This window comes from Mustelus asterias, chromosome 1 (genome assembly GCF_964213995.1).
Source record: "Mustelus asterias chromosome 1, sMusAst1.hap1.1, whole genome shotgun sequence".
Taxonomy (NCBI): Eukaryota; Metazoa; Chordata; class Chondrichthyes; order Carcharhiniformes; family Triakidae; genus Mustelus; species Mustelus asterias.
The window spans coordinates 197,176,584-197,202,956 of NC_135801.1; the positions used below are offsets into that span (position 1 = coordinate 197,176,584).

At 46.2% G+C, this 26,373-nt stretch overlaps 1 protein-coding gene across 4 annotated transcripts in view; it reads right to left on the reverse strand.

The window, feature by feature from the left end:
- Window positions 1–14,637: 14,637 nt before the first annotated feature.
- The window catches only part of wdr54 (WD repeat domain 54), a 71,121-nt gene continuing 59,385 nt past the window's right edge, over window positions 14,638–26,373 (reverse strand). For all 4 annotated transcript variants that reach the window (XM_078224795.1, XM_078224783.1, XM_078224774.1 and 1 more), the window contains 3 exons: window positions 21,747–21,909; window positions 21,548–21,622; window positions 14,638–16,405 (listed from right to left, as the gene is read on the reverse strand). In XM_078224795.1, the coding sequence (XP_078080921.1) occupies window positions 16,274–16,405; window positions 21,548–21,622; window positions 21,747–21,909 (370 nt within the window). In that variant the 3' untranslated portion in view covers window positions 14,638–16,273. The remainder of the gene's footprint in view (window positions 16,406–21,547; window positions 21,623–21,746; window positions 21,910–26,373) is intronic.

Below are 26,373 nucleotides of genomic sequence, written 5' to 3' on the forward strand. Positions count from 1 at the left end.
TGGAGTAAAATAGAATTTATGATAAGTTAAGCATTTTGAATTGGTTCAGTTTATGTTTAGTTTGCAGTAGAGTAGAATAATGCAAAGGTATAATCATGGTAAATGTTTGAAGAAGTCTAAGAAATGTTGATGTAACAGTGTAACTTGGTGCAAAATGTGAGCTGGAATGAAGGAATAGAGGAAGTAATATGCAATGTTTAAGATTTAATGAAGCCAAGGCACCTGAATCAATGCAGTGTACTGAGAGACTGGAATACCTAACGCTGTTACTTGGTCACAGTTTGAATGTGTTTATATCAACATTAACAAATAATTAAAAGTTGAAGACACGATCCATTCTGGTTACTTTGTTGTATAAACTAAAGGCTAACTCCTCAGCACACATACTCCAAGAATTCAGTGTTTACTGTGATTGTATGTTTGATTGGCTCCAGCTCCGTGATATATCAAGTTGACATATTGAACTATCATTGTATGAGTAGATGTCATTGAATAAAGTCGACTTTAGCAGTGACATGAATTGTGTCCTGTCCAGTGCTTCACTGACCTGAGCTCAGAATTCTCAGTTCCACACTCTCATTACAAAGGATGGGCTGCAGCTGAATCTTATTCCATGGACCAGTTTATGCAAATATTCATCATCACCAGAAGTCCCCAAAACCTGTTCATAATCTCCTTAAACCCTCCAGTCCACATCTGTAAAATCCAGCATCTGGATTTCCTGCCCGCTCCGACCTGTCACCCATTTTATGGGGCAATGAAGGCATCAGACAGACAGCCTGCCCTTGATCCATAAGACCATAAGACACAGGAGCAGAATTAGGCCACTCGGCCCATCGAGTCCGCTCCGCCATTCAATCATGGCTGATTTTTTTCTCATCCCCATTCTCCTGCCTTTTTCCCATAACCCTGACCCCCTTATTAATCAAGAACCTATTGAGGCTGCTTTAACGCCTCACCCTGCCACCATCACCAGCTGTGGGGAGGCCCACGCCAGGCAGTTAACTCAGCAGCTTTTACTGTGTTGGTAAGGGGGAAGAAGAAAGAACCTACTTCTGGGAGGTTTAAACTGATTCGGGGGGGGGGAGGGATCCTGAGTAGTGGGGCTGAAAGTGAGGGATGCATGGATGGGGACTGCAATGCACGGCATTGCAGAGGTGGGGTGGAGCAGGGTTTGAAATGTGTATACTTCAATGCCAGGAGTATTCGCAATAAAGTGGGTGAACTTGCAGCGTGGATCAGTACCTGGGACTTCGATGTTGTGGCTATTTCAGAGACATGGATAGAGCAGGGGCAGGAATGGATGCTGCAGGTCCCGGGGTTCAAATGTTTTAGTCGAAGTAGGGAAGGAGGTAGAAGAGGGGGAGGGGTAGCATTATTGGTCAGAGATTGTATCACAGTGTCAGAGAGGAGGTTTGATGAGGACTTATCTGTTGAGATAGTATGGGCGGAGATTAGAAATAGGAGAGGAGAGGTCACCCTGTTGGGAGTCTTTTATAGACCTCCTAAAAGTTCTAGAGAGGTTGAGGAAAGGATTGCGGAGTCAATCCTGCTTAGGAGTGAAAGTAATAGGGCAATTGTTATGGGGGATTTTAACTTGACTAATATTGACTGGAATTGTTATAGCTCTAGCTCGTTAGAGGGGTCAGTTTTTGTTCAAAGCGTGCAGGAAGGTTTTTTGACTCAGTATGTAGACAGGCCAACTAGAGGTGAGGCTATATTGGATCTGGTGCTGGGAAATGAGCCAGACCAGGTGCTAGACTTGGAAGTTGGTGTGCATTTTGGTGATAGTGACCACAATTCGGTTACGTTCACCTTAGTGATGGAAAGGGATAGGCATGAACCTCGGGCCAGTGGTTTTAGCTGGGGGAAGGGTAATTATGAGGCTATTAGGAGAGAATTAGGAAACATAGGTTGGACTAGGAGATTACAGGGACTGGGAACGTCCGACATGTGGAGTTTTTTCAAGGAGCAGCTACTGCGAGTCTGTGATAGGTATGTCCCTGTCAGGCAAGGAGGAATTGGTAGGGCTAGGGAACCGTGGTACACCAAAAAAGTTTCTTTGTTGGTTAAAAAGAAAAAGGAGGCTTATGTTCGGATGAGACGTGAGCACTCGGGTAGTGCACTAGAAAGCTTTAGATTGGCTAAGAGGGAGTTGAAGAGCGAGCTTAGAAGGGCTAAAAGGGGACATGAGAAGACTTTGGCGGATAGGGTTAAAGAGAATCCTAAGGCGTTCTATAGGTATGTCAAGAACAGAAGGTTGGTTAGGGCAAGTTTAGGGCCAGTTATAGATGGCAGAGGGAAGTTATGTGTGGAACCGGAGGAGATTGGTGAAGCATTGAACCAATATTTCTCTTCGGTGTTCACGCAAGGGGACATGAATATAGCTGAGGAGGACACTGGGTTGCAAGGGAGTAGAATAGACAGTATTACAGTTGATAAGGAGGATGTGCAGGATATTCTGGAGGGTCTGAAAATAGATAAATCCCCTGGTCCGGATGGGATTTATCCAAGGATTCTCTGGGAGGCAAGAGAAGTGATTGCAGAGCCTCTGGCTCTGATCTTCAGGTCGTCGTTGGCCTCTGGTATAGTACCAGAAGATTGGAGGTTAGCGAATGTTGTCCCATTGTTTAAGAAGGGGAACAGAGACTTCCCCGGGAATTATAGACCGGTGAGTCTCACTTCTGTTGTCGGCAAGATGTTGGAAAAAATTATAAGGGATAGGATTTATAGTTATTTGGAGAGTAATGAATTGATAGGTGATAGTCAGCATGGTTTTGTGGCAGGTAGGTCGTGCCTTACTAACCTTATTGAGTTTTTTGAGAAAGTGACCAAGGAGGTGGATGGGGGCAAGGCAGTGGACGTGGTATATATGGATTTTAGTAAGGCGTTTGATAAGGTTCACCATGGTAGGCTTCTGCAGAAAATGCAGATGTATGGGATTGGGGGTGATCTAGGAAATTGGATCAGGAATTGGCTAGCGGATAGGAAACAGAGGGTGGTGGTTGATAGTAAATATTCATCATGGAGTGCGGTTACAAGTGGTGTACCTCAGGGATCTGTTTTGGGGCCACTGCTGTTTGTAATATTTATTAATGATCTGGATGAGGGTATAGTTGGGTGGATTAGCAAATTTGCTGATGACACCAAAGTCGGTGGTGTGGTAGACAGTGAGGAAGGGTGTCGTAGTTTGCAGGAAGACTTAGACAGGTTGCAAAGTTGGGCCGAGAGGTGGCGGATGGAGTTTAATGCGGAGAAGTGTGAGGTAATTCACTTTGGTAGGAATAACAGATGTGTTGAGTATAGGGCTAACGGGAGGACTTTGAATAGTGTGGAGGAGCAGAGGGATCTAGGTGTATGTGTGCATAGATCCCTGAAAGTTGGGAATCAAGTAGATAAGGTTGTTAAGAAGGCATATGGTGTCTTGGCGTTTATTGGTAGGGGGATTGAATTTAGGAGTCGTAGCGTTATGTTGCAACTGTACACAACTCTGGTGCGGCCGCACTTGGAGTACTGTGTGCAGTTCTGGTCCCCACATTACAGGAAGGATGTGGAGGCTTTGGAGAGGGTGCAGAGGAGGTTTACCAGGATGTTGCCTGGTATGGAGGGGAGATCCTATGAGGAGAGGCTGAGGGATTTGGGATTGTTTTCGCTGGAAAGGCGGCGGCTAAGAGGGGATCTTATTGAAACATATAAGGTGATTAGAGGTTTAGATAGGGTGGATAGTGATAGCCTTTTTCCTCTGATGGAGAAATCCAGCACGAGGGGGCATGGCTTTAAATTGAGGGGGGGTAGTTATAGAACCGATGTCAGGGGTAGGTTCTTTACCCAGAGGGTGGTGAGGGATTGGAATGCCCTGCCAGCATCAGTAGTAAATGCGCCTAGTTTGGGGGCGTTTAAGAGATCCGTAGATAGGTTCATGGACGAAAAGAAATTGGTTTAGGTTGGAGGGTCACAGTTTTTTTTTTAACTGGTCGGCAACATCGTGGGCCGAAGGGCCTGTTCTGCGCTGTAATGTTCTATGTTCTATGTTCTATGGGGTCCCCGTGTCCATCAGAGGCTCCTTCCCCAACATCAAAATCCCTATAGCCATCTTGCCCCAGTCTCTCAAATACGGCCTCCAACATCCTCACACCAACAACCACCCCACTCTCCTCCCCCCCCTCCCCCGCCGGCAATTTGCTGGGGTCTGCCAGCCAGGCCCGTTGATACCCTGAACCCAGTCCAACGCCGGCATCTCCACATCATGACCCAGTCCAACGCCGGCATCTCCACATCATGACCCAGTCCAACGCCGGCATCTCCACATCATGACCCCAGTCCAACGCCGGCATCTCCACACCCTGAACTCACCCAGGTTCTGTAACCTTTGGGGACTGTCTGTAGTCCCAGCAGTGGCCACTGTTTAAACCTGGCGCTGCTGAGACTGCAGAGCTCATGACTGGCAGCTTTCGAAGGCAGTGGGCGGGCGAAGTGGTAGATTTCTGGCCAGTATTTCCCCTCCAGAAGTCAAACACTGAGCCAATTAACCCCCAAACCCAACTCCCAACCCCTGCGTCTAAAAACAGCTCCATGCAGATGTTTATTCATCTCCTTGAATACAGTTTTTCCCTAAAATGTTTAGTTTGGAAACCAAAGGTAGTTTTAAGGGATTTATATTTGTATGGATAAACATTAGAAATAAGGTACAGTTTTATGTGGGTTTAATTGAATGTTTCTGTGCCAGGAAGGAATCTATAGTTAGATTTCTTGCTGAACAAAACTATTTGAATGTGTGGTGCTTGGTTTCAATTCCAGCTGGGATTCTATTGTGTTTAGAGAGTTAGGGTGTGAAGAATAAATGTAGTTGCTTAGCAACTAGAGGCCCTTGTAGAATGAGAGGGAGGGCTTTGTTCTTTCGTTTGTAGCTGGAAGCTTGGGCAGTTGCAGATCGACAGTGGGAGTGGGAACATTCCACAGCAGTTAGAAAACTGAAAAGGGAACATCACTCTCAGCTTTGCTAGAAGAAAAGCCATACAATGGAGTAATGCACAAGAAAGCAAGTTCCAGAAGAAGTAATGGATGGTTCGGTCTGGAAGCCTGGAAATAGAACAGGACTGTTCATGGACCCCAGACAAAGCTGAGAAAGAATTGTTTGATCAGAATGCTAAAGTAATCCTCATGTTTAGAATGTCTTACTATCAGCTGTGAACACATTTTAAAGGAATTGGGAAGAAAATATTGGCTGGATTTCAGAATTCGTGTAACAGTGGAAGACAGTCAAGGCAAAGAAATCCTAAACGGGTTGGTACAAAATCCTGGAACAGACTCATTGTTAAAAGTGGAATGGAAGATTGTTTTAAAAAGTGTCATTTGGAACATCTGGACTGGAGTTTGAAATCTGAACCACGAAGTGAAAGAATTGCAATGAGCGAAGATTTCAAAACATGCTTTTGGGAGTGGGTTCTGGAAACTCTCAGATAACAATCATCGGGAGCGGGGTGGGGGGGGAGATTCTGAGGTGAAATACACACAACTTGTATTCAGACAGGAGTGTGTATTCGACAACAGCCATATTGTGTGCGTCAAAGGGATTTTGTGTGCCAATGAAACCAGTGTAGCTTCAAATGTACTGTGTCACCTGTGTTCACCAAGGAGAGGGGCCATGTTTTTGAGGAAGAGAAGGTGTTACAGGCTAATAGGCTGGAGGAAGTAGATGTTCGGAGGGAGGATGTACTAGCAGTTTTGAATAAATTGAAGGCCGATAAGTCCCCTGGGCCTGATGAAATATGAAAGCAAAGGCTTTCCTCCAATCACCATTGAATCCAGTTTGGCTCGGGCTCCTTGATGCCATACTCATACTGGTCGAGAGTGGGCTGATGGGGCGGTAATTGGCCGGGTTGGATTTGTCCTGCTTTTCATGGACAGGACATACTTGGGCATTTTCCACATTGTCGGGTAGAGGACAGCGTTGTAACTTTTTTTTCGGATAGGGGCATGGCAATTTCTGGAGCACAAGCCTTTAGTGCTATTAGGAGCTGATTAATTCAGACTGGTCCGTGATGCCAACAGCGTGGGTTCAATTCTGTACCGGCTGAGGTTAAGCATGAAGATCCCACCTTCTTAACTTGGCCCCACGCCTGATCCTCAAGTTAAATCTCCACCCTTCAGCTCTCCCCCTCAAAGGGGTGAACAGCCTATGGGACTATGGTGAGATATTTAATACTAATACTGGAACATTGTCAGGGCGCAGAGTCTTTGTAGTATCCAATGCCTTCAGCCAATTCTTGATATCACATGGAGTGAATCAAATTGGCTGGAGGCTGACATCTTTGATGCTGGGGACCACTGGAGGAGGCCGCGTTGGATCATCCACTTGGCACTTCTGGCTGAAGATCATTGCAAATACTTCAGCCTTATCTTTCGCATTGATGTGCTGGGCTCCTCCATCATTGAGGATGGGGATATTTGTGGAGCCTCCTCCAGAGCTGTTTTATTGTCCACCACCATTCACAACTGGATGTGGCAGGACTGCAGAGCTTAGATCTGATCCATTGGTTGTGGGATCACTTAGCTCGGTTTATCACTTGCTGCTTATGCTGTTTAGCACACTGTCCTGAAATTTCATCTTTGGATATGCCTGGCATGCCCTTCTACACTCATCATCTGATGACTCGCCTGATGAAGGGGTAGTGCTCCGAAAGCTCGTGCTACCTGTTGTTGTGAGACTTCTTCATTGAACCAGGGTTGATCCCCTGGCTTGATGGTAATGGTTGAGTGGGGGATATGCCGGGCCATGAGGTTGCAGATTGTGCTGGATTACAGTTCCCCTGCTGTTGATGGCCCACAGCACCTCATGGATGTCCAGTCTTGAGTTGCTAGATCGGTTCGAAGTCTGTCCCATTTAGCACGGTGATAGTGCCACACAACACAATGGAGGTTAGTCTCAATGTAAAGGCAGGACTTTGTCTCCACAAGGACTGCGCGGTGGTCACTCTTACCGATACTGTCATGGACAGATGCATCAGTGGCAGGCAAGTTGGTGAGGATGAGGTCAAGTATGTTTCTCCCCCTTGTTGGTCCCCTCACCACCTGCCGTAGTCCCAGTCTAGCAGTTATGTCCTTTAGGAGCTGGCCAGCTCGATGTGTGCTGGTACTTCCAAGTCTCTCTTGGTGATGGATATTGAGGTCCCCACCCAGAGTATATTCTGCACCTTGCCACCCTCAGTGCTTCCTTCAAGTGGTGTTCAACATGAAGGAGTGAGGTAATTCACTTTGGTAGGAATAACAGATGTGTTGAGTATAGGGCTAACGGGAGGACTTTGAATAGTGTGGAGGAGCAGAGGGATCTAGGTGTATGTGTGCATAGATCCCTGAAAGTTGGGAATCAAGTAGATAAGGTTGTTAAGAAGGCATATGGTGTCTTGGCGTTTATTGGTAGGGGGATTGAATTTAGGAGTCGTAGCGTTATGTTGCAACTGTACACAACTCTGGTGCGGCCGCACTTGGAGTACTGTGTGCAGTTCTGGTCCCCACATTACAGGAAGGATGTGGAGGCTTTGGAGAGGGTGCAGAGGAGGTTTACCAGGATGTTGCCTGGTATGGAGGGGAGATCCTATGAGGAGAGGCTGAGGGATTTGGGATTGTTTTCGCTGGAAAGGCGGCGGCTAAGAGGGGATCTTATTGAAACATATAAGATGATTAGAGGTTTAGATAGGGTGGATAGTGATAGCCTTTTTCCTCTGATGGAGAAATCCAGCACGAGGGGGCATGGCTTTAAATTGAGGGGGGGTAGTTATAGAACCGATGTCAGGGGTAGGTTCTTTACCCAGAGGGTGGTGAGGGATTGGAATGCCCTGCCAGCATCAGTAGTAAATGCGCCTAGTTTGGGGGCGTTTAAGAGATCCGTAGATAGGTTCATGGACGAAAAGAAATTGGTTTAGGTTGGAGGGTCACAGTTTTTTGTTTTTTTTTAACTGGTCGGTGCAACATCGTGGGCCGAAGGGCCTGTTCTGCGCTGTAATGTTCTATGTTCTATGTTCTATGAGTGTCTGGAACAAGCTGCCAGAGGTAGTAGCAGAGGCGGGTACAATTTTGTCTTTTAAAAAGCGTTTAGAGAGTTACATGGGTAAAATGGGTATAGAGGGATATGGGCCAAATGGGGGCAACTGGGATTAGCTTAGGGGTTATAAAAAGGGGCAGCATGGACAAGTTGGGTCGAAGAGCCTGTTTCCACGCTGTAAACCTCTATGACTCTACTGTGCTTAGTTTTGGTCACCTTCTTTGAGGAAGGATGTGGTGGCACTGGGGGCGGTTCAGAAGAGGTTCACTAGATTGATTCCAGGTTTGAAGGGGCTGTCGTATGAGGAGCGGTTTAGTAGCTTGGGCTTGAACTCGCTGGACTACAGACAAATGAGGGGAGATTTGATTGAGGTATAGAAAATACTCAATGGCATTGATAAAGTAAATGTTAACCAAATGTTCCCCCTTCTAGAACAGTCTAAGACAAGAGGTCATAACTATAGGGTTCGTGGTGGGAGATACAGGACGGATATCAGAGGTAGGTTCTTTACGCAGAGAGTGGTTGGGGTGTGGAATGGACTGCCTGCAGGGATAGTGGAGTCAGACACTTTAGGAACATTTAAGCGGTTATTGGATAGGCACATGGAGCACACCAGGATGATAGGGAGTGGGATAGCTTGATCTTGGTTTCAGATAAAGCTCGCACAACATCGTGGGCCGAAGGGCCTGTTCTGTGCTGTACTGTTCTATGTTCTATGTTCTATGTCATAGTTGTTGATTAAGAGTGGGGGAGGTTTAAGACTGAGACAAGGAGAAGCTACATCTCACAGGGGGTTGTGAATCTATAGAACTCACTGCCCCAGAGTGTAGAGGATGTAGAATCAATCAATGGATTCAAGAAAGAGATAGATAAATATTTGATCAAAAGCGGGATAAAGGGCCATGGGGAAAAGGCAGCAAAATGGGGTTAGCATGATATGGAGATCATATAGAATGGTGGAGCAGACTCAAAGGATTGAATTGCCCACTCTCGCTCCTAATTCCTATGTTATTATGTTCCTATCATTTTCAGCTGCTTCATAAATGACCTTTCTTCCAACACAAGGTCAGAAGTAGGGATGTTCTTTTTTTATTCATTCGTGGGACATGGGCGTCGCTGGCTGGCCAGCGTTTATTGCCCATCCCTAGTTGCCCTTTGAGGGCAGTTGAGAGTCAACCACATTGCTGTGGATCTGGAGTCACATATAGGCCAGACCAGGTAAGGACAGCAGATTTCCTTCCCTCAAGGACATTAGTGAACCAGATGTCTTTTTACGACAATCAGTAATGGTTTCATGGTCATCAGTAGATTCTTAATTCCTGATTTTTTAAAATTGAATTCAAATTCCACCATGTGACGTAGCAGGAATCGAACTCAGGTGCCCAGAACATTAGCTGAGTTTCTGGATTAATAGTCTAGCGATATATCACTAGGCCATCGCTTCCCCCGAAGATTGTACAATATTCAGCATCATTCGTGACTCCTCAGATACTGAAGCAGTCCATGTCCAATGCAACATGATCTGGACAATATCCAGACTTGGGCTGACAAGTGGCAAGTAACATTCATGCCACACAAGTGCAGACAATGGCCCTCCAGAACAAGAGAGGATCTAACCATCACCCCTTGACATTCAATGGCATCACCATCGCTACATCCCCAATATCATCATCTTGGGGTTTACAATTGACCAGAAACTGAACTGGACTAGCCATATAAATACTGTGGCAGCAAGAGTGAGTTTTTAAAAAAAAAGATTGCCCTCCCTAATTGCCTTTCAACTGAGTGGCTTGCTAGACCATTTCAAAGGGCATCTTAAGATGCATCTGTGGGTCTGAAGTCATATGTAGGCCAGACTGGGTAATGATGGCAGAGTTCTTTCCCTAAAGGGCATTAGTGAGTCAGGTGGTTTTTTTTAATGATAATTGACAATGGTTTCATGGTCATTTAATTCCAGATTTTTATTTCATTCACGTTTCATCATCTGCCATGGTGGGATTTGAACCCTGGTCCTCAGACCATTATCCTAGCTTCTGGATTATTAGCCGAGTGAAAATATCACTATGCCATCACCACTCCATCAGAGGCTGGGAATCCTGTGGTGAGTAACTCACCTCCTGACTCCCCAAATTGGCCAATTTCACATTTTCCCACATTATACTCCATTTGCCAGATCCTTGCCCACTCGCTTACATATATCGTTTTGTAACCTCCTTTTGACCTCTTCACAATTCACTTTTCCACCTATCCTTGCATCATCAGCAAACTTGGCAACCATCGCTTCAGTCCCCTCATCCCAGTCATTTATATAAATTGTAAAGGGTTGAGGTCTGAGCACTGACCCCTGTGGCACACCACTCGTCACACCCTGCCAACCTGAAAATGACCCATTTATGCCTACTCTCAGCTTCCTGTTAGCTCGCTAATCTTCAATCCATGTCAATATGTTACTCCCTACACCATGAGCTTTAATTTTCCACAATAACCTTTGATGTGGTATCTTATCAAATGCCTTCTGGAAATCTAAGTACAGTACATCCACCGGTTCCCCTTTCTCCACATCACAGGTTCTGAACAGCATTGACAAAGTAGACGCTGAAAGGAAGTTTCCTCTTGGAGGTCAGTCCAGAGCTTAAACTTTGGGGCAGAAATGAGGCAAATCCTTTTCTCTGAGGGTTGTGCGACTTTGGAACTCTGCCACAGAAGACGCTGGAAGCCGGATTACAGTATATTTTGAAGGTGAAGGTAGATAGATTCTTGTTGGGCAAGGGAATCGAAGTTTATTGGGGGAGATGGGAATGTGGAACTCAACACAAAAACAGCCATGATTTATTGAATGGTGGAGCAGGCTCAAGGGGCCGAATGGCTACTTTGTATGTTTGTATGCGTGTTGATAGTGCGGGATTCAGTGATGGTAATGTTGTTGAACATGAAACAGAGATCTTGGAGTGGGACACTGCCAGATAATTGCATGGCACTAGAATTACTTGGCACTTACCAATCCAAGCTTGAATTACCAGTTGCAAATGGTACTGAACATTGGGTAATCGGTAAACATTCCCACTTTTAACCTTATGATGGAGGTAATGACATTGATTAAGAGGCTAAAGATGGTTGGACTTGAAACATTATCCTGGGAAACTCCTGCAGCAATTTCTTGGGATAGAGGATTGACCTGCAACAACCATCTTCCTTTCTGCTAGGTATGGTGCGGCACGGTGGCACAATGGTTAGCACTTCTGCCTCGCGCACCAGTTCTGGCCTTGGGTCACTGTGCGGAGATTGCACTTTCCCCCCCTTGTCTGTGTGGGTTTCCTCTGGATGCTCTGGTTTCCTCCCACAGTCCAAAGATGTGCGGGTTGACCCTAGTGTCAGGGGGATTAGCAGAGTAAATGTGTGTTGTTACGGGAATAGGTCCTGGGTACGATGGGCTAAATGGCCTCCTTCCGTACTCTAGGGATCTATTCCATGATTCTGCCCAATGGAGAGTTTTAGCCAGATTCCCATTGCCTTCTGGGTGTCTCACTCAGTCAAGTGCTGACTTGATGTCAAGGGCAGTCAATCCCATTCAGTTCATGTTTAAGTCAGGACTGTAATGAGATCTGGAGCTGAGTAACATAGAACATAGAACATAGAACATTACAGCGCAGAACAGGCCCTTCGGCCCACGATGTTGCACCGACCAGTTAAAAAAAAACTGTGACCTTCCAACCTAAACCAATTTCTTTTCGTCCATGAACCTATCTACGGATCTCTTAAACGCCCCCAAACTAGGCGCATTTACTACTGATGCTGGCAGGGCATTCCAATCCCTCACCACCCTCTGGGTAAAGAACCTACCCCTGACATCGGTTCTATAACTACCCCCCCTCAATTTAAAGCCATGCCCCCTCGTGCTGGATTTCTCCATCAGAGGAAAAAGGCTATCACTATCCACCCTATCTAAACCTCTAATCATCTTATATGTTTCAATAAGATCCCCTCTTAGCCGCCGCCTTTCCAGCGAAAACAATCCCAAATCCCTCAGCCTCTCCTCATAGGATCTCCCCTCCATACCAGGCAACATCCTGGTAAACCTCCTCTGCACCCTCTCCAAAGCCTCCACATCCTTCCTGTAATGTGGGGACCAGAACTGCACACAGTACTCCAAGTGCGGCCGCACCAGAGTTGTGTACAGTTGCAACATAACGCTACGACTCCTAGATTCAATCCCCCTACCAATAAACGCCAAGACACCATATGCCTTCTTAACAACCTTATCTACTTGATTCCCAACTTTCAGGGATCTATGCACACATACACCTAGATCCCTCTGCTCCTCCACACTATTCAAAGTCCTCCCGTTAGCCCTATACTCAACACATCTGTTATTCCTACCAAAGTGAATTACCTCACACTTCTCCGCATTAAACTCCATCCGCCACCTCTCGGCCCAACTTTGCAACCTGTCTAAGTCTTCCTGCAAACTACGACACCCTTCCTCACTGTCTACCACACCACCGACTTTGGTGTCATCAGCAAATTTGCTAATCCACCCAACTATACCCTCATCCAGATCATTAATAAATATTACAAACAGCAGTGGCCCCAAAACAGATCCCTGAGGTACACCACTTGTAACCGCACTCCATGATGAATATTTACTATCAACCACCACCCTCTGTTTCCTATCCGCTAGCCAATTCCTGATCCAATTTCCTAGATCACCCCCAATCCCATACATCTGCATTTTCTGCAGAAGCCTACCATGGTGAACCTTATCAAACGCCTTACTAAAATCCATATATACCACGTCCACTGCCTTGCCCCCATCCACCTCCTTGGTCACTTTCTCAAAAAACTCAATAAGGTTAGTAAGGCACGACCTACCTGCCACAAAACCATGCTGACTATCACCTATCAATTCATTACTCTCCAAATAACTATAAATCCTATCCCTTATAATTTTTTCCAACATCTTGCGGTGGAACCCAAACTGAGCATGTGTGTGAGGTTACTGCTGTAAAAGTGTTACTCGATAGCACCTCCCTGATGATTGAGATTAGACCGAAAGCTTGTGTGGCTTTTGCTACCAAATAAACCTGTTGGACTTTAACATGGTGTTGTTAAACTTCTTACTGTGTTTATCCCAGTCCAACGCCGGCATCTCCACATCTTGTAGATATACCTGCAGTGCTGTTAGGGAGGGAGTTCCAGGATTTTGACCCAGTGACAGTGAAGGAACAGCGATATATTTCCAAGTCAAAATTGAGAGTGGTTTGGAGAGAAAGCTGAAGGTGGCGTGTTCCCATGTGTTTGCTGCCCTTGTCCTTCTAGGATTGTAATGGTCATGTGTTTGGAAGGTGTTGTCTCAAGACTTACTTTTCTACCTATCTTTGTGTCATCAGCAAATTTAGTAACCATCCCTTCAGTCCCCTCATCCAAGTCATTTATGTAATGCCTTGGTGAGTTGCTGCAGTGCATCTCGTAGATGGTACACACGGTTGCCACTGAGCATCGGTGGTGGAGGAATGAATACTACAGGTGGTGGATGTTGTAGTCAACCAAGCGGGGCTGCTTTGTCCTTGATGGTGTCAAGTTTCTTGAGTGTTGTTGGAGCTGCACCCATCCAGGCAAGTGCTCCTGACTTGTGCCTTCTGGATGGTGGACAGGCTTTAGAAGTCACGAGGTGAGTAACTCACCCCAGAATTCCTAGCCTCTGACCTGCTTTTGTAGGCACAGTATTGTTACAGCTGGTCTGAATAACTGGTCCAATGACATTGTCACAATCCTCCTGATTTCAAAGACAGATGCATCCACGACAGGTAGATTGAGGACGAGGTCCTCAAAAAAGGTTTTTCCTTCATTGGTTCCCTTACCATCTGGTGCAGGCCCAGTAAGAAGTCTCACAACACCAGGTTTATTTGGTAGCACAAGCCACTAGCTTTCGGAGCGCTGCTCCTTCCAGTCCAACGCCGGCATCTCCATATCAGATCCAATCAAGCAGCTATATCCTTTAGGACTCGGCCAACTCGGTCTGTGCTGGTGCTACGGAGCCACACTTGCTGATAGACATTATGTTCCCCTCCCAGAGTACATTTTGTATCCTTACCACCCTCCGTGCTTCCTCCAAGTGGTAACATGGAGGAGTATTGATTCATCAGCTGAAGGTGGGTGGTAATTGGGAATTGGTAATTGGATTATGTCCGACCTAATACCATGGGTTTTCATGGGGTCCAGAGTCAATGTTGCTGATAAGTAGCAAGTAATATTGGTGCCTCACCAGTGTTAGGCAGTGTCCATCTCCAACAAACTCTCCCCTTCACATTCAATAGCATTACCTATGCTGAATCAGCATGTTATTGGCCCCACAGTCATGATGCTTGATATTCTACTGAATGAATCAAAAAGCAAAAGATTAGAATCTGTGACGTTGGGGACCTCAGGAAGATGTAGAGCTGGATGATCCAATCGTCACTACTGGCTGAACTTCGACTTATCTAATGACCCAGCAACTAATTACATTTTGACTGTGGTTTTTAGAAACATTTGCATTTAAATTCTACAAATTGAGATGATTCATTCTCCAAGGACATAAATAAACTCTCACACTGATACGCACAGTATATACTTCATATTTAAAAACAATTTTGGAAGATCCATACGATTGGCAATTTACACTTGCTTATGCCAAGATAGGTTACATTTATTGAAAGCAGATAACTTACAAGTGCTGATGTTACATTGCCATCTCAACAAGGTCGCCTCGATATTCTTATTCACAATAGGAATCCAAAAAGAAATGAGCAAATGTTTTCTTTAATAAACACCAAGGAAGTATAACAATAAAATCTAATAATGAATATTTACAACTAAAAACTAAACAATTTTACAAGTTAAACACAACTTTCAACAGGACCTTCCCTTTTTAAGTAAGTTTTTATTTATTAGTGTCACAAGTAGGCTTACATTAACACTGCAATGAAATTACTATGAAAATCCCCCAGTTGCCACACTCCAGCGCCTGTTCGGGTACACTGAGGGAGAATTTACCATGGCCAATTCACCTAACCCGCACATCTTGGACTGTGGGAGGAAACCGGAGCACCCGGAGGAAACCCACGCAGACACGGGGAGAACATGCAGACTCCACACAGACAGTGACCCAAGCTGGAATCGAACCCAGGTGCTGAGGCAGCAGTGCTAATCACTGTGCCACCCCACGAATTCTCATGATATGGGTGTCACTGGCAAGGTTGGTATTATTTCCTCATGCCCAGTTGCCAAGGTGGTGGTAACCTAGCTTTTGAATCACTGTTAATGGTTTGGAGAAACTTCAGGTTATTTCTAGTGGCAGCTAAGAGCTACGTTGATGTGGTTCAGGAGTAACACAAAAAAGCAGGACAAATCCAACCAGACCACTGATCCTCCATCAGTCTGCTCTTGATCATCAGCAAAGGGACAGGAGGTTTTCTCAATAATGCTATCAAACAGCACTTATACAGCAGCAACCTCCTCACAGATACTAAGTTAGGCTTTTGTCAGGGCCACTTGGCTCCAACGTAGACAAAAGAACTGAATGAGAGTCACTGCTGCTGACATCAAGACAGCATTTGACCGAGTGTGGCATCAAGAAATTTAATAAAATTGAAGTCAATGGAAGCTGCCCAGAAGGAAAAAACAGTTCAGCCTGTATTCATATTTTCCCTGGTGTTCCAATTTAAAGTATACAAGACCAGTTCAGACCGGGTGCATACCCTTTTACTGTTTTTTTCCCTTCTGGGTGAGCTAAAACGCTCCAGAGACTGGAGTCAAATTGAGCACATAGGAAGGTGGCTGTGGTTATTGGAGTTCAATCATCCCAGTCCAGGGACCTTGTGGTGGGATTTTAACTCACCTGTTGTGTGTCCAATCTTTGGGATTACTCGAACAGTCACATAATCACTATCTTACCAGAGGAACGTACTAACATGAAGATCAATGATGAGTCACTATGAGAATCTATCTCTATTGGAGAAGCTGTAAAACACTGTTTTTCCACAGTGCAGAAGCAACAAATAAGGAAAGAAAACAAATTATTTCACAGTTTACAATGCCTGTGGCTAGGAACCTAATTACACAGCTGGATATGGGAGCCTTGCATGTAATGCAGTGACATGCAGAGGTTGCTGTTCCTGGTTGAATTCCCCAGGCTCTAGCTGCTTTCCTGCAGTCTCCCTCAGCACCTGGGCTTTCACTCCCATCCCTCAGAACTTACACCTGGACATAACGAATAATCTCACTCAGGTCGTAGCCCGTCACTGCAAAGGCAGTTCCTTCGGGGTCACAGAACTTGGCTCCGCAGATCTGAACATCGGTTACACATTCCGTGTGCTCGTGCTCCACCTGACAAGAAAAGATATCCGTTTATATCCTTGGAAAGTCACTAACTGGAGATAATAATTCTGGCTCAGTCTTTGCCGATGTATTTGATGGGCCTCAATTCTCATTTGCAGCATCACTGTTAGTTAGGCCTCAGTCGAAACAGCGTCTCCATTCTAGGCCTCAATCGAAACAGCCTCTCTATTCTAGGCCTCAATCGAAACAGCCCAGGACATACTATTCTGGACCTCAATCACAATCCAGGGCTTTCTATCTTTGGACCACAATCACAGCCCAGGCACACTATTCTGGACCTCAAGCAGAACCACAGGATACAGGTTTAAGTGCACTGGATATTGTTTTGAGTGCACTGGATATAGGTTTGAATGCATTCAACATAAGAACTAGGAGTAGGAGTAGGCCGTCTGGCCCCTCAAGCCTGCTCCGCCATTCAATAAGATCATGGCTAATCTTTTCGTGGACTCAGCTCCATGTACTCGCCCGCTTACCATAACCTTTAATTCCTTTATTGTTCAAAAATCGATCTATCTTTGCCTTAAAAACATTCAATGAGGTAGCCTCAACTGCTTCACGGGGTAGGGAATTCCACAGATTCACAACCCTTTGTCTGAAGAAGTTCCTCCTCAACTCAGTCCTAAATCTGCTCCCAAAGAACAAAGAAAATTACAGCGCAGGAACAGGCCCTTCGGCCCTCCAAGCCTGCACCGACCATGCTGCCCGACTTAACTAAAACCCCCAACCCTTCCAGGGACCATATCCCTCTATTCCAATCCTATTCATATATTTGTCCAGACGCCCCTTAAAAGTCACTATCATATCTGTTTCCACTACCTCTCCTGGCAACGAGTTCCAGGCACCCACCACCCCCTGTGTAAAAAATCTGCCTCGTACATCTCCATTAAACATTGCCCCTCGCATCTTAAACTTGTGCCCCCTAGTAATTGACTCTTCCACCCTGGGAAAAAGCTTCTGACTATCCACTCTGTCCATGCCTCTCATAATCTTGTAGACTTCTATCAGGTCACCCCTCAACCTCCATCGTTCCAGTGAGAACAAACCAAGTTTCTCCAACCTCTCCTAATGCCCTCCATACCAGGCAACATCCTGGTAAATCTTTTCTGTACACTCTCCAATGCCTCCACATCCTTCTGGTAGTGTGGCGACCAGAATTGAACACTATATTCCAAGTGCGGCCTAACTAAGGTTCTATAAAGCTGCAACATGACTTGCCAATTTTTAAACTCAATGCCCCAGCCGATGAAGGCAAGCATGCCGTATGCCTTCTTGACTACCTTCTCCACCTGCATTGCCACTTTCAGTGACCTGTGTACCTGTACACCCAGATCCCTTTGCCTATCAATACTCTTAAGAGTTCTGCCATTTACTGTATATTTCCTATTTGGATTAGACCTTCCAAAATGCATTACCTCACATTTGTCTGGATTAAATTCCATCTGCCATCTCTCCGCCCAAGTCTCCAGCTGATCTATATCCTGCTGATCCTCTGATGGTCCGCATCGCTATCCGCAAATCCACCAACCTTTGTCTTGTCCGCAAACTTACAATCAATCCAGTTACATTTTCCTCCAAATCATCTATATATATTACAAACAGCAAAGGTCCCAGCACTGATCCCTGAGGAACGCCACTTGTCACAGCCCTCCATTCAGAAACGCACCCTTCCACTGCTACCCTCTGTCTTCTTTGACCGAGCCAGTTTTGCATCCACCTTGCCAGTTCACCTCTGATCCCATGCGACTTCACCTTCTGCACCAGTCTGCCATGAGGGACCTTGTCAAAGGCCTTACTGAAGTCCATGTAGACATCATCCACTGCCCTACCCTCATCAATCATCTTCATCACTTCCTCAAAAAACTCGATCAAGTTAGTGAGACATGACCTCCCCTTCACAAAACCCTTATTTTGAGGCTATGCCCCCTAGTTCTAGTTTCACCTGCCAGTGGAAACAACCTCCCTGTTTCTACCTTATCTATTCCCTTCATACATTTATATGCTTCTATAAGATCCCCTCTCATTCTTCTGAATTCCAATGAGTATAGCCCCAGTCTATTCAGTCTCTCCTCATAAGTCAACCCTCTCAACTCCGGAATCAGCCTAGTGAATCTCCTCTGCACCCCCTCCAGTGCCAGTATATCCTTTCTCAAGTAAGGAGACCAAAACTGTACACAGTACTCCAGATGTGGCCTCACCAGCACCTTATACACTGCAACATAACCTCGCTGTTTTTAACTCCATCCCTCCAGCAATGAAGGACAAAATTCCATTTGCCTTCTTCATTACCTGCTGCACCTGCAAACCAACTCCTTGAGATTCCTGCACAAGGACACCCAGGTCCCTCTGCACAGCAGCATGCTGCAATTTTATATCATTTAAATAATAGTCCATTTTGCTGTTATGCCTACCAAAATGGATGACCTCACATTTACCAACATTGTACTCCATCTGCCAGACCCTCGCCCACTCACTTAGATTATCCCTTTGCAGACTTTCAGTGTCCTCTGCACACTTTGCTCTGCCACTCATAGAAATCATAGAAACCCTACAGTGCAGAAAGAGGCCATTTGGCCAATCAAGTCTGCACCGACCACAATCCCACCCAGGCCCTACCCCCATATCCCTACATATTTACCACTAATCCCTCTAACCTACGCATCTCAGGACACTAAGGGGCAATTTTTTAGCACGGCCAATCAACCTAACCCGCACATCTTTGGACTGTGGGAGGAAACCAGAGCACCCGGAGGAAACCCACACAGTCACGAGGAGAATGTGCAAACTCCACACAGACAGTGACCCAAGCCGGGAATCGAACCCAGGTCCCTGGAGCTGTGAAGCAGCAGTGCTAACCACTGTGCTACCGTGCCGCCCATCTTAGTGTCATCTGCAAATTTTGACACACTACACTTCGTCCTCAACTCCAAATCATCTATGTAAATCGTAAACAATTGCGGTCCCAACACTGATCCCTGAGGCACACCACTAGTCACTGATCGCCAACCAGAAAAACACCCATTTACCCCCACTCTGCTTTCTGTTAGTTAACCAATCCTCTACCCATGCTAATACATTACCCGTAACACTGTGCACCTTTATCTGATGCAGCAACCTTTTGTGCGGCACCTTGTCAAATGCCTTCTGGAAATCCAGATACACCACATCCACTGGTTCCCCATTGTCCACTACGCACGTAATGTCCTCAAAAAATTCCAGTTAATTAGTTAAACATGACCCTTCCCTTCATGAACCCATGCTGCTTCTTCCCAATGGGACAATTTGTTTCCAGAAGACTTGCTATTTCTTCCTTGATGATAGATTCAAGCATTTTCCCTACGACAGAAGTTAAGCTAACCGGCCTATAGTTACCTGCCTTTTGTCCACCTCCTTTTTTAAACAGTGGCGTCACATTTGCTGTTTTCCAATCTGCAGGAACCACCCCAGAGTCCAGCGAATTTTGTAAATTACCATTAGTGCATTTGCTATTTCTCCCGCCATCTCTTTTAGTACCCTGGGATGCATTCCATCAGGACCAGGAGACTTGTCTACCTTTAGCCCCAATAGTTTACCTAACACTACCTCTTTCATGATAATGATAGTTTCTAGGTCCTCACCTGCCATAGCCTTCCTGTCATCAATTTTTGTCATGTTATTTGTGTCTTCCACTGTGAAGACCGACACAAAATACCTGTTCAATGCCTCAGCCATTTTCTCATTTCGCGTTGTTACATCCCCCTTCTCATCCTCTAAAAGACCAATGTTTACCTTAGGGTGTAGGTTCGGGCGCCCTGGACAAAGGTTTGGGTAAATGGAGATGGGTTGGGGCGCAGCGGGTATGGGTTGGGGCGCAGCGGGTATGGGTTGGGGTGCAGCGGGTATGGGTTGGGGCGCAGCGGGTATGGGCGCAGCGGGCATGGGCGCACCGGGTATGGGCGCACCGGGTATGGGTTGGGGCGCACCGGGTATGGGTTGGGGCGCACCGGGTATGGGTTGGGGCGCACCGGATATGGGTTGGGGTGCACCGGATATGGGTTGGGGCGCACCGGATATAGGTTGGGGCGCACCGGATATAGGTTGGGACGCACCGGATATAGGTTGGGGCGCACCGGATATAGGTTGGGGCGCACCGGATATAGGTTGGGGCGCACCGGATATAGGTTGGGGCGCACCAGATATAGGTTGGGGCGCACCGGATATAGGTCGGGCACACCGGATATAGGTCGGGCACACCGGATATAGGCCGGGCACACCGGATATAGGTCGGGCACACCGGATATAGGTCGGGCACACCGGATATAGGTCGGGCACACCGGATATAGGTCGGGCACACCGGATATAGGTCGGGCACACCGGATATAGGTCGGGCACACCGGATATAGGTCGGGCACACCGGATATAGGTCGGGCGCACCGGATATAGGTCGGGCACACCGGATATAGGTTCAGGCACACCGGATATAGGTCAGGCACACCGGATATAGGTCAGGCACACCGGATATAGGTCAGGCACACCGGATATAGGTCAGGCACACCGGATATAGGTCAGGCACACCGGATATAGGTCAGGCACACCGGATATAGGTCAGGCACACCGGATATAGGTCAGGCACACCGGATATAGGTCAGGCACACCGGATATAGGTCAGGCACACCGGATATAGGTCAGGCACACCGGATATAGGTCAGGCACACCGGATATAGGTCAGGCACACCGGATATAGGTTCAGGCACACCGGATATAGGTCAGGCACACCGGATATAGGTCAGGCACACCGGATATAGGTCAGGCACACCGGATATAGGTTCAGGCACACCGGATATAGGTCGGACACACCGGATATAGGTTGGGCACACCGGATATAGGTCGGGCACACCGGATATAGGTTCAGGCACACCGGATATAGGTCGGGCACACCGGATATAGGTTCAGGCACACCGGATATAGGTCGGGCACACCGGATATAGGTTTGGGCACACCGGGATATAGGTTTGAGCTTTGAATGCGCTGTCAAATTTAATGTCAATTTCATTCCAAATTGGAGCTGAGATGTCAAATGAGAATCGAGAGCACCAAATACAACTGAAAGCAGAAGTGATTGTGAAGTTTTGAGCAACACCCAGTCCTACTAACCTCTACAGTGTTAGACTCTGGGTTGCGACAGATCCTCCAAATCCTGAGAAAAGAATCCTCCCCCCCCGACAGCAGCTGTGTGAGATAGAGATGTTATGATGTGATGTGAACCATCTAACTGCTTAAAGAAGCCACAAAGCAATGAGACAGAGCGGTCAGCGTCAGACAGAATGAGCAACAGAAAGCAGCTTGAGGATACCTTGCCACTTTCAGACGCAACGTCGAGTGTGCAGATCCAGCGTGCGTGAGCATTCACCACCACGTCTACTGTACCGGTTGCTGCATTGTAAATCAGGATCTGGCCACTCCCGTATCCGGCTGCGATGATCCCATTCCACATCTTCACAGATGAGCAAGTGCCCCTGGGCAACAATTAGCTGGTTAGTACTAATGGTTCAGCAGTGGGCACAGTCCCCTGGTACTAGAAGAGAACCAGGCAACTGTGCCAGTGTTTTGACCGCTATTCTTCCCTCTAAACACGTACAAAAAACCAACACAACTGAACAATTAACCGTTTATGGAATTCTGCTGCTGTAAAGTAGAAAGGTAGGGAGGTTTTGCTTCAGTTGTACAGGGCATTGGTGAGACCACATCTGGAATATTGTGCAGCGTACTGGTCTCCTGATTTAAGGAAAAATGTAAATGTGTTAGAGAAGGTTCACTAGACTAATACCAGGAATGGCACTAATTTCTTATGAGGAAAGGTTGGAGATGCTAGGTTTGTATCCACTAGAGTTTAGAAGAGTAAGATGTGACTTGTCAGAAACCTTTAAGATTCTGAGGGGTATTGAGAGAGTGGCTGTGGAGAGGATGCTGCCTCTTGTGGGAGAATATGGAACCAGGGTCACTGTTTAAAAACAAAGAGTTGCCCATTGAAGACAGAGATGAGAAGAAATGTTATCTCTCAGGGGGTCGTGAGTCTCTGGAATTCTTTTCCTCAAAAGGCAGCGGAAGCAGAGTCTTTGAATATTTTTAAGGCAGAGATAGATATTTGATTAACAAGGGGGTGAAAGGTTATTGGGGGTCGGCAGGAATGTGGGGTTGAGGTTATAATCAGATCAACCATGATCTTACTGAATGGTGGAGCAGGCTCGAGGGGCTGAGTGGCCTACTCCTGTTCTTAATCCATAAAACGATTGTCTAAAATGTTCGGAGCACAGGTTTAAGGTGAGGGGCAAGGTTTAAAGGAGCTGGACGAGGCAGGTTGTTGTTTTACATAGAGGGTGGTGGGTGCCTGGGACTCGTTGCCGGGGGAGGTAGTGGAAGCAGATACAATAGTGACTTTTAAGGGGTGTCTGGACAAATACATGAATAGGATGGGAATAGAGGGATATGGTCCCCGGAAGGGTAGGGGGTTTAGTTCAGTCGGGCAGCATGGTCGGTGCAGGCTTGGAGGGCCGAAGGGCCTGGTCCTGCGCTGTAATTTTCTTTGTTCTTTGTTCACTCCACATAAATGACATGCCAGGCACTTTGAGAGAGTTTGGTGTGATAAGCTGCTGCATAAATGTAAATCCCTATTATTGCACTGTGTGGGTTTATTGTATGGTTCCTGTTTACCTGGAGTGAGGGTCAGTGGAACACATTCTCTGGACAGATTATTTGCCCCCTGGTGCAAGTCACTTTGGGTCAATAATCCTGATCTTACTTTGCTTGCTCTATCTTTGAAGAACTCCAGCAAATGAGTCAAACACAATTTACCCTTCATAAAACCATATAAATAAAAACAAATTACTGCGGATGCTGGAATCTATCTAAATGCTTTTAAAAGACAAAATTGTACCCGCCTCGACTACTACCTCTGGCGGCTTGTTCCAGACACTCACCATCCTGTGTGTGAAAAAATTGCCCCTCTGGATACTTTTGTATCTCTCCCCTCACACCTTAAAACTATGCCCTCCAGTTTTAGACTCCCCTATCTTTGGGAAAAGATATTGACTATCTCGCTGATTTATGCCCCTCATTATTTTATAGACCTCTATAAGATCACCCCTCAGCCTTCTACGCTCCAGAGAAAAAAGTCCCAGTCTATCCAGCCTCTCAACAAAGAAAATTACAGCACAGGAACAGGCCCTTCGGCCCTCCAAGCCTGCACCGACCATGCTGCCCAACTTAACTAAAACCCCCTACTCTTCCAGGGACCATATCCCTCTATTCCCATCCTATTCACATACTTGTCAAGACACCCCTTAAAAGTCACTACCATATCTGCTTCCACTACCTCCCCCAACAACGCATTCCAGGCACCCAGTACTCTCTGTGTAAAAAACCTGCCTCGTACATCTCCTTTAAACCTTGCCCCTCGCACCTTAAACCTATGCCCCCTAGTAATTGACTCTTCCATCCTGGGAAAAAGCTTCTGACTATCCACTCTGTCCATGCCTCTCATAATCTTGTAGACTTCTATCAGGTCTCCCCTCAACCTCTGTCGCTCCAGTGAGAACAAACCAAGTTTCTCCAACCTCTCCTCATAGCTAATGCCCTCTATACCAGGCAACATCCTGGTAAATATTTTCTGTACCCTCTCCAAAGCCTCCACATCCTTCTGGTAGTGTGGCGATCAGAATTGAACACTATATTCCAAGTGCGGCCTAACTAAGGTTCTATAAAGCTGTAACATGACTTGCCAATTTTTAAACTCAATACCCTGGCCGATGAAGGCAAGCATGCGGTATGCCTTCTTGCCGACCTTCTCCACCTGCATTGCCACTTTCAGTGACCTGTGTACCTGTACACCCAGATCCCTTTGCCTATCAATACTCTTAAGGGTTCACCCATTTAGACCTTCCAAAATTAGACCTTCCTATCTGAATTTGATGTTCCTTACAAGTCAAACTATCAAGTCCAGGTAGCATCCGAGTAAATATTTTCTGCACTTTTTCTAGTTTAATAATATCCTTTCTATAATAGGGTGACCAGAACTGTGCACTTGGTATTCCAAGTGTGGCCTTACCAATGTCTTGTACAACTTCAACAAGACATCCCAACTCCTGTATTCAATGTTCTGACCAATGAAACCAAGCATGCTGAATGCCTTCTTCACCACTCTGTCCACCTGTGACTCCACTTTCAAGGAGCTATGAACATGTACCCCTAGATCTCTTTGTTCTGTAACTCTCCCCAGTGCCCTACCATTAACTGAGTAAGTCCTGCCCTGGTTCAATCTACCAAAATGCATCACCTCACATTAATCTAAATTAAACTCCATCTGCCATTCGTCAGCCCACTGGCCCAATTGATCAAGATCCCATTGCAATCGGAGATAACTTTCTTCACTGTCCACTATGCCACCAATCTTGGTGTCATCTGCAAACTTACTAACCATGCCTCCTAAATTCTCATCCAAATCATTAATATAAATGACAAATAACAGTGGACCCAGCACTGATCCCTGAGGCACACCGCTGGTCACAGGCTTCCAGTTTGAAAAACAACCCTCTACAACCACTCTCTGGCTTCTGTAAAGAAGCCAATTTTGTATCCATTTAGATACCTCACCCTGGATCCCGTGAGATTTAACCTTATGCAACAACCTACCATGCGGTACTTTGTCAAAGGCCTTGCTAAAGTCCATATAGACAACATCAACTGCACTGCCCTCATCTACCTTCTTGGTTACTCCTTCAAAAAACTCAATCAAATTTGTGAGACATGATTTTCCACTCACAAAGCCATGCTGACTGTCCCTAATCAGTCCTTACGTCTCTAAATGCCTGTAGATCCTGTCTCTCAAAATAGCTTCCAACAACGTACCCACCACAGGTGTGAGGCTCACTGGCCTGTAGTTCCCAGGCTTTTCCCTGCAGCCCTTTTTAAACAAAGGCACAACATTTGCCACCCTTAAGTCTTCAGGCACCTCACCCATGACTATCGATGATTCAAATATCTCTGCGAGGGGACCTGTCATTTCCTCCCTAGCCTCCCACAACATCCTGGGATACACTTCATCAGGTCCCGGAGATTTATCTACCTTGATGCGCTTTAAGACTTCCAGCACCTCCTTCTCTGTAATATTTACACTCCTCAAGACATCACTATTTATTTCCCCAAGTTCCCTAACATCCACGCTTTTCTCAACAGTAAATACTGATGAGAAATATTCATTTAGGAACTCACCCATCTCTTGTGGATCCGCACATAGATGACCGTGTTGATCCTTAAGAGGCCCTACTCTCTCCCTAGTTACTCTTTTGTCCTTTATGTATTTAGAACATAGAACAGTACAGTACAGAACAGGCCCTTCGGCCCACGATGTTGTGCCGAGCTTTATCTGAAACCAAGATCAAGCTATCCCACTCCCTATCATCCTGGTGTGCTCCATGTGCCTATCCAATAACCGCTTAAATGTTCCTAAAGTGTCTGACTCCACTATCACTGCAGGCAGTCCATTCCACACCCCAACCACTCTCTGCGTAAAGAACCTAACTCTGATATCCTTCCTATATCTCCCACCATGAACCCTATAGTAATGCCCCCTTGTAATAGCTCCATCCACCCGAGGAAATAGTCTTTGAACGTTCACTCTATCTATCCACTTCATCATTTTATAAACCTCTATTAAGTCTCCCCTCAGCCTCCTCCGCTCCAGAGAGAACAGCCCTAGCTCCCTCAACCTTTCCTCATAAAACCTACCCTCCAAACCAGGCAGCATCCTGGTAAATCTCCTCTGCACTCTTTCCAGCACTTCCACATCCTTCTTATAGTGAGGTGACCAGAACTGCACACAATATTCCAAATGTGGTCTCACCAAGGTCCTGTACAGTTGCAGCATAACCCCACGGCTCTTAAACTCCAACCCCCTGTTAATAAAAGCTAACACACTATAGGCC